This window comes from Podarcis gaigeae (genome assembly GCF_964106915.1).
Source record: "Podarcis gaigeae genome assembly, chromosome: 2".
Lineage (NCBI taxonomy): Eukaryota > Metazoa > Chordata > Lepidosauria > Squamata > Lacertidae > Podarcis > Podarcis gaigeae.
Window position 1 is genome coordinate 120633640 of NC_139679.1, and position 12969 is coordinate 120646608.

At 43.1% G+C, this 12969-nt stretch overlaps 1 protein-coding gene across 2 annotated transcripts; it reads right to left on the reverse strand.

Moving 5' to 3' along the window:
• Positions 1–323: 323 nt before the first annotated feature.
• On the reverse strand, positions 324–10389 carry LOC310837372 (uncharacterized protein). Of its 2 annotated transcripts, none has more exons than XM_083723892.1 (2): positions 10070–10389; positions 324–3678 (listed from the first exon to the last, which is right to left on the reverse strand). In XM_083723892.1, exons 1-2 carry the CDS (start codon positions 10113–10115, stop codon positions 1640–1642), a joined length of 2085 nt encoding a protein of 694 aa, XP_083580018.1. In that variant the 5' UTR covers positions 10116–10389; the 3' UTR covers positions 324–1639. The 2 variants fall into 2 exon arrangements, with proteins under 2 accessions (XP_083580018.1, XP_083580019.1); XM_083723893.1 differs by having other exon boundaries at positions 324–3675; positions 10070–10147.
• Positions 10390–12969: the final 2580 nt, after the last annotated feature.

Consider the following 12969-nt stretch of genomic DNA (forward strand, 5'->3'; position numbering starts at 1 on the left):
GCTCCCTCGGCCTGAAAGCAAGATGAGCGCTGCAACCCCATAGCTGCCTTTGACTGGACTTAACTGTTCAGGGATCCTTTACCTTTTTTACCTTGCTCACACAAGCCACCTGGCTATTGCGTTCTGCACCAGCTACAGCCTGTGGCCCAACCTTCTACGATATCTCTTTGTACGGTGCATTGCAGTAAGCTAACCATGAGGGATGTGAACAGATCCCGTTATTTTTTTCCAGTGTAGGTGTAGATTATATTTTTGTAAAGATTTTTCTGTTTCATTTTATGATGTATATGAAACAGAGATAGCAGCTATAACTGTAGTGCATCAAACCATTGTGTCCGCGATGAAAGCACTGCGCTGATTGGGTTTGATTCATTGACAAAAATTCCTGATCAAATCCCACAAGCCTCTGCATCTACGCCATTTTTCTCTACTGCCCATTTCTCTCTGTCTGACAAGCACGTATAAGCATTCTAGGACACAGACCAGTTGCTGCACCAGGCATCCTAGGCCATAAAGTTAATAGGTTACTTTGATGTAGTTTGTTAATCTTTAGATAGATCTTAGGGCCAGGAAGAGAGTTCAGGAAGAGAGTTCACAAAGAGATGGTGAATACCACCCTTCCTTCCTTCCTTTACTGATCTTCTGAATCCTTCCTTGCATTGGGAACACTACAAGTAACAGCAGATGAAAATTAGGATATGAAAAGCAAAACTATATAATAGGCACCTAGAATTGTACATGGATTCAAACAGCACAGTCCAAGTGAATAATATTGGCATTATCTGATGATCAAGTATATCTCTGGATTTGCCAAGCTTGTGACAACAGCGGTCTAGCAGATGATGTATATAGAATCATAGAACTGTAGTTATAAGGGACCCCAAGGGTCATCTAGGCTGATCGCCGAAGAATTGATTCTTTTGAATTATGGTGCTGGAGGAGACTCTTGAGAGTCCCATGGACTGAAAGAAGATCAAATGTATCCATTCTGAAGGAAATCAGCCCTGAGTGCCCACTGAAGGACAGATTGTGAAGCTGAGGCTCCAATACTTTGGCCACCTCATGAGAAGAGAAGACTCCCTGGAAAAGACCCTGATGTTGGGAAAGATGGAGGGCACAAGGAGAAGGGGACGACAGAGGACAAAATGGTTGGACGGTGTTCTCAAAGCTACAAACATGAGCCTGACCAAACTGCAGGAGGTGGTGGAAGACAGGAGTGCCTGGCGTGCTCTGGTCCAGGGGGTCACGAAGAGTCGGACATGACTAAACGACTAAACAACAAAAGGGTCATCTAGTCCAACCCCCAGCAATGAAGCAATCTCGGCTAAAGCATCCATAGCAGAAGCCCATCCAACCTCGGCTTAAAAACCTCCAAGGAAGGAGAGCCCACCTCCCCCCGAGGGAGACTGTTCCATTGTCAAAACAGCTCTTACTGTCAGAAAGTTCTTCCACTCCAATAATGGCTGTCCTGGGGGGGACCAGAACATGATCATTGGTTTACTCTCTGTAGGAGTTATTTGATATGATTAAAGATCTTCCCACACACCAACCCTTTCTAAGATGTTTCCCTTGTACGAGTTCTTTATTGTTTAGGAAGGGAGCCCCTGTCACTGAAGTTCTTTCCATACACCAAACATTTCTAAGATTTCCTCCCTGTATGAGTTCTCTGATGCGACTTAAGGGTGCTACTCTGACTGAAGCTATTTCCACACTCTGAACATGAATACGGCTTCTCTCCTGTATGAGTTCTTTGATGCGACTTAAGGGTGCTACTGTGACTGAAGCTATTTCCACACTCTGAACATGAATACGGCTTCTCTCCTGTATGAGTTCTCTGATGCAACTTAAGGGTGCTACTCTGACTGAAGCTATTTCCACACTCTGAACATGAATACGGCTTCTCTCCTGTATGTGCTCTTTGATGCAACTTAAGGGAGCTACTACGACTGAAGCTTTTTCTACACTCCGAACATGAATACGGTTTCTCCCCTGTATGAGTTCTTTGATGCTTAGTTAGAGCACCACGTTCACTGAAGCTCTTTCCACACTCGGAACATATATATGGTTTCTCCCCTGTATGAGTTCTTTGATGCAACCTGAGTTGCGTACCGTGACTGAAGCTCTTCCCACACTCCAAACATTTATAAGGTTTCTCTCCTGTGTGCAATCTTTGATGCAAGGTAAGGCTGCAACTGTAGCTGAAGCTCTTTCCACACTCCAAACATGTATATGGTTTCTCCCCTGTATGAATCCTTTCATGCGAGGAAAGGGAGTCGAGGCGACTGAAGCTCTTGCCACATTCCCAACATTTATAAGGTTTGCTGCCTCGATGAGTTTGTTGATGTATAGCAAGCCCATTGCGGTGAGCGAAGCTCATTCCACATTCCAAACACGTATGCGGTTTCTCCCCTGTATGAGTTCTTTGATGCAACTTAAGTGCGCTACTCCGACTGAAGCTCCTTCCACACTCCGAACATGTATACGGTTTGTCCCCTGTATGAGTTCTTTGATGCGAGGTAAGCTGGTCACATCGACTGAAGCTCTTTCCACACTCTGAACATTTATACAGTTTCTCTCCTGTATGAGATCTTTGATGCCTGGTAAGATGGCCACGTACACTGAAGCTCTTTCCACACTCTGAACATTTATACGGTTTCTCTCCTGTATGAGTTCGTAGATGCAAGATAAAGGTACTACTGTGACTGAAGCTCTTTCTACACTCCAAGCATTTATATGGTTTCTCCCCTGTATGAGTTCTTTGATGCCTAGTTAGATGACCACGTTCACTGAAGCTCTTTCCACACTCGGAACATATATACGGTTTCTCCCCTGTATGAGTTCTTTGATGCGACTTAAGGTTACCATTGACACTGAAGCTCTTTCCACACTCGGAACATGTATATGGTTTCTCCCCTGTATGAGCTCTTTGATGCAAGGTAAGCTTACCACTGACACTGAAGCTCTTTCCACACTCGGAACATGTATATGGTTTCTCCCCTGTATGAGTTTGTTGATGCAACATAAGGCTGCTACTCCAAATAAAGCTCTTTCCACACTCTAAACATGTATACGGTTTCTCCCCTGTATGAGTTCTTTGATGCAACTTAAGGTAGCTACTCTGACCGAAGCTCTTTCCACACTCGGAACATGTATACGGTATCTCCCCTGTATGAGTTCTTTGATGCGAAGTAAGGTTACCGCTGAAACTGAAGCTCTTTCCACACTCCAAGCATATATATGGTTTCTCCCCTGTATGAGTTCTTTGATGCCTAGTTAGATGACCATGTTCACTGAAGCTCTTTCCACACTCGGAACATGTATATGGTTTCTCCCCTGTATGAGTTCTTTGATGCGAGGTAAGGTTACCACTGACACTGAAGCTCTTTCCACACTCGGAACATGTATATGGTTTCTCCCCTGTATGAGTTCTTTGATGTAAAGTAAGAGTTGAGTGACTACGCAATCTCTTTCCACACACGGTGCATTCATGCTTTTTCTTCTCTCTAGGAATTTGATTTTCACCACCCTGAGATGTACAAGAGTCACCCTCTGGCTTCTGCTTTCGTCTCCCCTCTCGCCTGCTGCCTCCATCTTTAACCCTCAGATTCCTTTGTTCTTTGGATCCTTTTGGTGACATTTCTGATTGTTCCCCTTCTGCCAGCATCCCTTCAACATCTCCTGATGGAATAAAAAGGCAAACTGATGAAATGCTAAAGGAGCGTCTTCACCCCAAACATTCAGTCAGGACACAGAGATCCAGGTTCCAAGGGCCTTGTGGCAGTTCCCTCACTGTGAGAAGGGAAGTTACAGAGAACGAGGCGGAGGGCCTTCTTGGTAGTGGTGCCCACCCTACGGAACGCTCTCCCGTCAGTTGTCAAAAAAAGAACTATGCAACATTTAGAAGACAATTGGAGGCAGCCATGTAGAGGGAAGGTTTAAATGTTTTATTATGCTTAAGATAGAAAAAGGGACACGATAGGGATGCCCAATTTCACCATTGCTTTTTATATCGGTCCTGGAGGTCCTGCTGAATATGATTAGAAGAGACCAGCTGGTTAAAGGTATACAGGTCGGAGCTAAACAGTATAAATTGAGAGCTTTTGCAGATGATTTAATTTTGACATTACAGGAGCCAGAATCTAGTACTAAAAGGGTTTTAGACTTAATTCAAGAATTTGGTCAAGTGGCAGGATTTAAACTGAACAAGTTAAAAACCAAAGTTTTAGAGAAAAACTTAACATCAACTGAAAAAGAAAGTGAAATACCTGGGGATTAATATGACAGCAAAAAATGTGAACTTATTTAAAGATAATTATGAAAAATGTTGGACAGAAGTGAAAAAAGATTTAGAAATATGGTCAAATTTGAAGCTTTCCTTGTTGAGTCGAATTGCAGTTATAAAGATGAATGTATTGCCTAGAATGTTGTTTTTGTTTCAAACATTGCAGATTGTGGACAAGATGGACTGTTTCAAGAAGTGGCAGAAAGATATTTCTAGATTTGTCTGGCAGGGCAAGAAGCCCAGAATAAAATTTAAGATTTTAACTGATGCTAAAGAAAGAGGGGGATTTGCCCTGCCAGACCTTAAACTTTATTATGAATCAGCAGCATTTTGCTGGCTGAAAGAATGGCTGCTTCTTGAGAATACAGACATTTTGGACTTAGAAGGATTTAATAATGCTTTTGGAAGGCATGCATATTTGTGGTACGACAAGGTCAAAGTACATAAAGCATTTAAAAACCATATTGTCAGGAAAGCATTGTTTAATGTTTGGATAAGATACAAAGACTTATTGGAAAACAAAACTCCAAGGTGGTTGTCACCAATGGAAGCGAAAGCTCTTAAAAGACTCAATATGGAGTCCAAATGGCCAAAATATTGGGAAATTTTGGAACAAGAGGGAGACAAATTGAAATTGCAGAGCTTTGAGAAATTAAAAAACAAAGTGCGAGACTGGCTTCATTCTTGTCAGATAATGGAGGCTTATAAATTGGACAAAAAAATTGGATTCCAGGTGGAAAAATCGAAATTAGAAACAGAATTGTTAGAACCCAAAACTAAGATTTTGTCAAAGATGTATAACTTGCTGCTGAAATGGAATACTCAGGATGAAACGGTGAAATCTGTAATGATTAAATGGGCACAGGATGTTGGACATAATATTATGTTTGCTGACTGGGAACAGTTATGGACCACCGGTCTGAAATTTACGGCATGTAATGCCTTAAGAGAGAATATTATGAAAATGATTTACAGGTGGTATATGACACCAGTCAAGCTTGCAAAAATCTATCATTTGCCTGACAATAAATGTTGGAAATGTAAAGAGACTGAATGTAGTAAAGTAGGAATATTTAGAAAATTATTCTTTGGCCAAGCAAAAGAGAGTGAGGCCTTGTGGGAGTTTCATCAGCCACAAGGACCCTGGGAAAGGAATTGTGTATCTTTAAAATTCTAGACAACTGACTCCTCAGCTGGGAGGTTTATTAGAACCCAGGATGTCTTGATTAATGAAGGATCTAACACCTGAGTTCAATGATGTAAACATCCCCCCTCCCAGTGTTGTTATCTGCCCTTGAATTGCCTGGGAATGTGTCTCTGGCGGAAGGGAGGAAACCCTTTGATTTAAAAGTTTGAATTCCAAATTGGCCCAGCTGTCAAGAGGTAAATTGATAGACTAGCAAGCCGATCATTGGTGCATTCAAAAAATAATTTGAGTTTATGATTGGCTTGAAAGTTACGACGCAGGTTGCGAATTGGAAATAAAAGATCAGAGAATCCTCTGCTCTTGGCCTCTCTGCCTTTGCCCTGCAAATCGCAAAGATGCCCGGCTCTATGGTTCCAGCTTAATAGGCCGCTATTCATCTTTTGAAATGGAGATCTTCGATCGTCTTCTACTTGCAGAGGCTTAAAGAACAACAACTATCCTATCTTTGTGTTAGAGTTGTAAGTATGTAATCTTAGTTAGTCTATGTAGCTTTGTTGTTTTCTTACCTGTGACGTTCTAAAAGATGTGCCTGCTATTTTAGCATGTTTCTTATGTTATTTTAAAATAAACATTTTAAAGATGAAACTGTTTTAGTTGTGTGCCTTTCCAAAAGGGAATAGCTAAGTCCTAGCCTTACGCTTGGTTACGCTATATCGTAGAACTTCTGCCTGCAAGTCTGTGGATACAGCTTGTAGAGAAGGGGACAGCCAGGCTAATGGGTCACGGCCTTCTCCCTGGGTTGTGATTCTGGATCCCCTGGATCAGAGGGAGTGGTGGCAGCCCTACCGGGTTTTGTTTGTTCTGTTTTGCAAAAACGTATGTTCGTCCGCCAACCCTGTCCTGGGCGTCCTGGTCTGGCCGGAGAGCAGAGACAGGAGAAGGGAGGGGCAAGAGGTTGGGGGACGAGCATTACTACACTGAAGGTACATTCTTTCACCTTTGGTGACGTGCCCAAGGATTAAGGCTTTCTGGGAAATGATTTATAATGAAATGAAAAAGGTATTTAAGTATACCTTCCTGAAGAAACCAGAGGCCTTTCTCCTGGGCATGGTCAGCCAATTGGTGCCAAAGAAGGATAGAACTTTCTTTCTGTATGCGACAACAGCAGCAAGAACACTCATTGCAAAATATTGGAAGACACAAGATCTACCCACTGTGGAAGAACGGCAGATGAAGATGATTGACTACATGGGACTGGCAGAAATGACCGGCAGAATCCGAGACCAGGGAAAAGAGTCGGCGGAAGAAGATTGGAAGAAGTTTAAAGACTACTTGCAGAAATACTGTAAAATTAAGGAATGCTAGAATGATGTTGGACAGTAATTAAGTGGTTTTCAGCTGTAATGCTTAAGAGTTAGAAAATAAGGTTTTGAAATAAGTAAAAGACCTAATGGTGAGGATTTGCTGATCAAACAATTTAAACAGGAATATAAGAAAGGGTGGTATGAGGAGGTCTGGAAAGTAAGTTAAAAGAAAATAAGTAAATGGAATTTATATGTGGTTTTTTTTCCTTCTTTTTCTCTTTTTAAATTGTCTTTACTGTTTGCATTTTTGTATTTTTGTTTTTTCTTTTCTTTTTGTTATAATGTAAAAACTTTAATAAATATCTTATAAAAAAAATTAAATGTTTTATTATGCTTTTATATTTGTTAGAAGCAGCTAGAGTGGCTGGGGCAACCCAGTCAGATAGGTGGGGTACAAATAATAAAAGTATTAATATGGTATTATTATTTATTGAGTTCATATGCCGCCCTAAACCCGGAGGACTCGGCGTGGTTTGCAGAAAAGATCACATCATATATAACCAGAATAAAAACAATCCAGTAACACCCCCCAAAAAAGAGCCACATTTGAAAAAGACTATAGGAAGTCAAACATATCAAGCAAAAGCCTGGTTAAAAAGGAACATGTTTGCATGGCACCTAAAGGTGTATATCCCTTAATGGATCACTGCCTTGTCGTGGGGAAGGGGCTTGACCTATGCCGTGCAGGGCCACCCAAGACAGACAGGTCAGCCAAGAGTTTAGACTAAATGTGATCCACCTGAGAAGAAACTGGCAACCCACTCCAGTATTATGCCATGAAAGCTCCATGGACATAAAACAGGAGAAGCTTTGAGAGGAAAGTGAGTTTCCAAGGTGTGCTCTGATTCATGGGGAGTATAAGGAAGGCGCCAGGTGAACTTCCCTGGGGAGAGCATTCCACAGATTGGGAGCCACCGCAGAGAAGGCCCTGTTCTCGTGTTGCCACCCTCCAGACCACTTGAGATCAGAAGGGGATCTCAGGGTCCAGGTAGGTTCATATGCAAATAAGTGGTCCTTGAAGTATTGTGATCCTGAGCCATGTAAGGCTTTATAGGTCAAAACCAGCACCTTGAAACTAACTGGTAGCCAGTGCAGTCGGACCAGGACGGGGGTAATATGCTTAAACCATCTTACTCCAGTGAGCAACCTGGCCGCTGAATTCTGCATTAGCTGAAGTTTCCAAACTGCCTTCATAAGCAGCCCTACGTATAATGCCTATCTATATCTAACCTTGAAGTTACCAGAACATGGACAACGGTAGATAGGCTATCCCTGTCCAGAAAGGGGTGTAGCTGGGCTACCAGCCAAAGCTGATGGAAGGCACTCCAGGCCATCTGAGCCTCAAGCGACAGCAAAGGATCCAGGAGAACCCCCAAGCGACGAACCTGCTCCTCCAGAGGAAGTGTAACCCCATCAAGAGCAGGCGCCCTTCCAGCCATCTGCTCTAGGGAACCACCCACTAACTGAGCCTCACTCTTATCTGGATTGAGCTTCAATTTGTTGGCTTTCATCCAGTCCATTACCCAGGCAAGACACTGGCGGGAGAGGGTGCTCAGGGATATTAGTAGTAGTATTAGCCTGTCTAAGTAAGGCCTTAGCCATGCTTGGAATTTTAATGTGGACTTGCTTGTTTCTCCTTTTTTTTAACCTCTTCTGCCCAGAACTGCTGTATTTAATTGAAACACAAATGTTTTAAAATGTGTGTGGTTTGGGGGGGGGCGTTATTGGGTTGATTTTGTTTATGTTTTGATTATGTACTTTGAGTTTTTATATTGCAATTTTATCCTGCCCTAAGGCCTGTGGGTATAGGGACGTATACAATTGGGAGCCACCGCAGAGAAGGCCCTGTTCTCGTGTTGCCACCCTCCAGACCACTTGAGATCAGAAGGGGATCTCAGGGTCCAGGTAGGTTCATATGCAAATAAGTGGTCCTTGAAGTATTGTGATCCTGAGCCATGTAAGGCTTTATAGGTCAAAACCAGCACCTTGAAACTAACTGGTAGCCAGTGCAGTCGGACCAGGACGGGGGTAATATGCTTAAACCATCTTACTCCAGTGAGCAACCTGGCCGCTGAATTCTGCATTAGCTGAAGTTTCCAAACTGCCTTCATAAGCAGCCCTACGTATAATGCCTATCTATATCTAACCTTGAAGTTACCAGAACATGGACAACGGTAGATAGGCTATCCCTGTCCAGAAAGGGGTGTAGCTGGGCTACCAGCCAAAGCTGATGGAAGGCACTCCAGGCCATCTGAGCCTCAAGCGACAGCAAAGGATCCAGGAGAACCCCCAAGCGACGAACCTGCTCCTCCAGAGGAAGTGTAACCCCATCAAGAGCAGGCGCCCTTCCAGCCATCTGCTCTAGGGAACCACCCACTAACTGAGCCTCACTCTTATCTGGATTGAGCTTCAATTTGTTGGCTTTCATCCAGTCCATTACCCAGGCAAGACACTGGCGGGAGAGGGTGCTCAGGGATATTAGTAGTAGTATTAGCCTGTCTAAGTAAGGCCTTAGCCATGCTTGGAATTTTAATGTGGACTTGCTTGTTTCTCCTTTTTTTTAACCTCTTCTGCCCAGAACTGCTGTATTTAATTGAAACACAAATGTTTTAAAATGTGTGTGGTTTGGGGGGGGGCGTTATTGGGTTGATTTTGTTTATGTTTTGATTATGTACTTTGAGTTTTTATATTGCAATTTTATCCTGCCCTAAGGCCTGTGGGTATAGGGACGTATACAATTTTAATAAATTATAATAAAATCCGGCCGGATAAAAATGATTACAAGTTCCAGGGTGGAGCCCCTGAAGAAGGTTTCCCAATGCTTAAGGGTTTGCCTTGACCCCAAGCCCTATGGGGAGCCCAAGGAAGGTCCCCCACCTGCAGGGAGGAGAACAGGAGAAAGATTCGCCCTTCCATTGGGAAAAGAGTTCCTACTCCAATACAAAGGGGGAAAGCCCTATAAATGCATTATTTTAGCGGAATTAAATACAGAATGCATTAATTATGGTAAATGTAAATATTTGGGGAAATACCCTTTGCAAATGCGTGTCCATTAGGATAAATCTGCACCAAAATGCTGACCAATTTTCAAGAGGTCTTTAAAAATAGTAACATGTGAAAATCTGGATAAACTGACGAGAAAAAGGAGACACAGAAAAAAACTTACATTGAAACGGTTTGCCTAATGGGGTGTTTTTTTTAATCCCTCCCCACAACTCCCTCCAGCAGCGCCCCCACTCCCCCCCCCCAGTTATAATATATAACAATATGACGCACCTCCTGCGCCTCCGCGAGGAAGGACAGCCGCCGCCATGTTCGGCATCTCTCCCCCCCCCCCCGAAGCGGGACAGGAAGCGGAAGCTGCAATTCTCCCGACAGCCTTTTTTTTCTCCGCTCTAGGAATCTCAGCTCTGTCGCAGCTGCTCTTAACCGTTTCGGAGCCGAGCGGCAGGAGCCTCTGGGCTTCTCCGGGCAAAGAGCGAGGAGAGGCGCTGGTCTCGCCTCCGGAAAGCCCCGCTGGATCAGCTGCACGGGAGCCCCAAAACGTTTTCTAAACTATTTTTAAAAATATATATTTTTTATTTTCAATTTTCAAAATAACATTTTTCCTTTTGGTACATAGATATCCAATCCAAATTTGCAATAAATGGCTTTTCCCCTTGCCCCCTGGTTTCCATTCCCCCCCTTTATTCTCCTTGCATATAATTACATTTCTACAATTAATTTCAACTTATTTTCCCCCTCCTCATTCTATTCTTAGTTCATCAATGTTACACCAAACCTGCTAATGTTTTGACGTTTTGACAGTGTTCTTGAAATATACTCAGAGTCGCAAAGTGATTTCATGCTCTTTATTCAGCTCATAGTGGTGAGGAGGAATGAATGGAAGTCCCCTCAAAGTATCTGCTTTATATACATTATTTACACAATGGGCTGCACATGATTGGCTAATTCTGGAATTCTACTGTAAGCCAATCAGGTTGTGGATTCACTTCTATCTGGAGCATGATTGGGTGGTTCCTGCTAACCAATCATACTGCTGTATTGTTCTAGGACCATTCAGACTGCTGCATTCTGAATCCTATTGTTCTAGGACCAATCAGACTGCTGCCTTTTGGAGCCTATTGTTCTAGGACCAATCAGACTGCTGCAGTTTGGATCCTATTCAACTCAGTACATAACACCTCTCTAAAATAATCCATAAAACTTTCCCATTCTAGACTGAATTTTTTCTCATTTTGGTGCCTGATCTTGACCGTTGTTGTTGTTGTTTAGTCGTTTAGTCATGTCCGACCCTTCGTGACCCCATGGACCAGAGCACGCCAGGTAAACTGATCTTCACGTTACAGATAGGTAGCCGTGTTGGTCTGCCATAGTCAAAACAAAATAAAAAAAATTCCTTCCAGTAGCACCTTAAAGACCAAACTTAGTTGGTCTTTAAGGTACTACTGGAAGGAATTTTTTTAATTTTGTCTTGATCTTCACGGTTAGTTTAGCCATTTCGGCAGAGTCCATCATCTTGAGTTTCCCATTCTTCTTTCTTTGGGACCTTTCCTTCTTTCCACATCTGGGCTAGTAGCATTCTGGCTGCTGTAGTCGCATAAATAAACAGTCTCTTGCTTCCTTGGCAATTCTTCTACTATTACACCTAGTAAACAAGTCTCTGGTTTTTTTAAACAAATGTAATTTTAATAATTTTTAAAAGTTCATTGCATATCATTTCCCAGAAGCCCTTTACTTTTTTACACGTCCACCACATAGGCTCCCTCTCCTTGCTGCTTCTGCCCATTTGGAGAGGGAGGGTGAGGAAGCAGACAGAGCTAGAAAAGCAAAGAGGAGCATGGCTGAAAGGAGCTTCCTCCCGAGTAATAATAATAATAATAATAATTTATACCCCTCCCATCTGGCGGAATTTCCCCAGCCACTCTGGGCGGTTCCCAACAGAATCATCATCATCATCATCATCATCATCATAATTTATTATTTATACCCCACCCATCTGGCTGGGTTTCCCCAGCCACTCTGGGCGGCTTCCAACAGAATCTTAAAATACAATAGCCTATTAACCATTATAAGCTTCCCTAAACAGGGCTGCCTTCAGATGTCTGGTACAAGTCAGATAGTTGTTTATTTCCTTGACACCTGATGGGAGGATGTTCCACAGGGCGGGTGTCACCACCAAGAAGGCCCACCGCCTGGTTCCCTGTCAGCCTCAGCAGGTACAGATTGGCTTGATTTTGCTGTTTGCTGAAGCTGAGCCTGGAGAAGACGGAACAACTGACCGCTCTCAAAGGGGGTGACCCACTGCAGGTGGGGCTGCCTGTTCCAGAGGCTGGTATGTGTCGACTCTTCCTGATACAGGGCTGCCACCAAAGATGCGCCGCAGTCTTCACAACCTGGTGACTCCTCCCTTCACTCGCTAGCTGAGTTGTTGGTTTCCAGATGTCATGGAAAGATACCCTGAGGCAGATGAATGAATGAATGAATGAATGAATTTATTACGGTCATAGACCAGAAAACCCTGAGGCAGATGTTTGGTGGCAGGACGGTATAAACCCTAGAAGGCTGCAAAAGAAGAGATTCCAGAGAGCAATCTGAGCTTTCCTTTTTCAAGACGTTCTCAGTCCTCATGGCATAGCAGTGATTTCACAAGCCAAATAAATTGTGCCAAATGTATTTCTCCTGGAGAAGCGAAGCTTTGCCACCCCACCCCAAAACCCTGCACAACATATTTGAACAATAACTTTATTAGGCCTTACAAAAACATCACAGAATAGTGGTAAAGTATTACTCAGAGCAGGGGACGCAGGATAAGGAAATAGAAAAAGATGAAGTATACAAATTAGGGTGAATCGTGTTGTATGCACGAGGTCAGCCTGTAGACCTGATAACGCCCCATCTGAACTATACATTTAAAGCAGTATCAAACCATTTTAAACAAAACTGCCGTCATTGTCCCCCGCCGGGGATCCTGGGAAGCGTAGTTCGTTAAGCAGAGTTAGGAGATATATTTCCCCTCACAGAGCTAAAGTTCCCAGCATTCCCTGGGAAGTCGCAGCCCTGTATCAGGAAGTTTTTAATGTTTGGTGTTTTCTTACAATACAATTTTTTTATTACCATCATAGACCAGCATAAAAGGGTGGGATACAGTCATTTAAAATTTGAAAAGCGTTTTG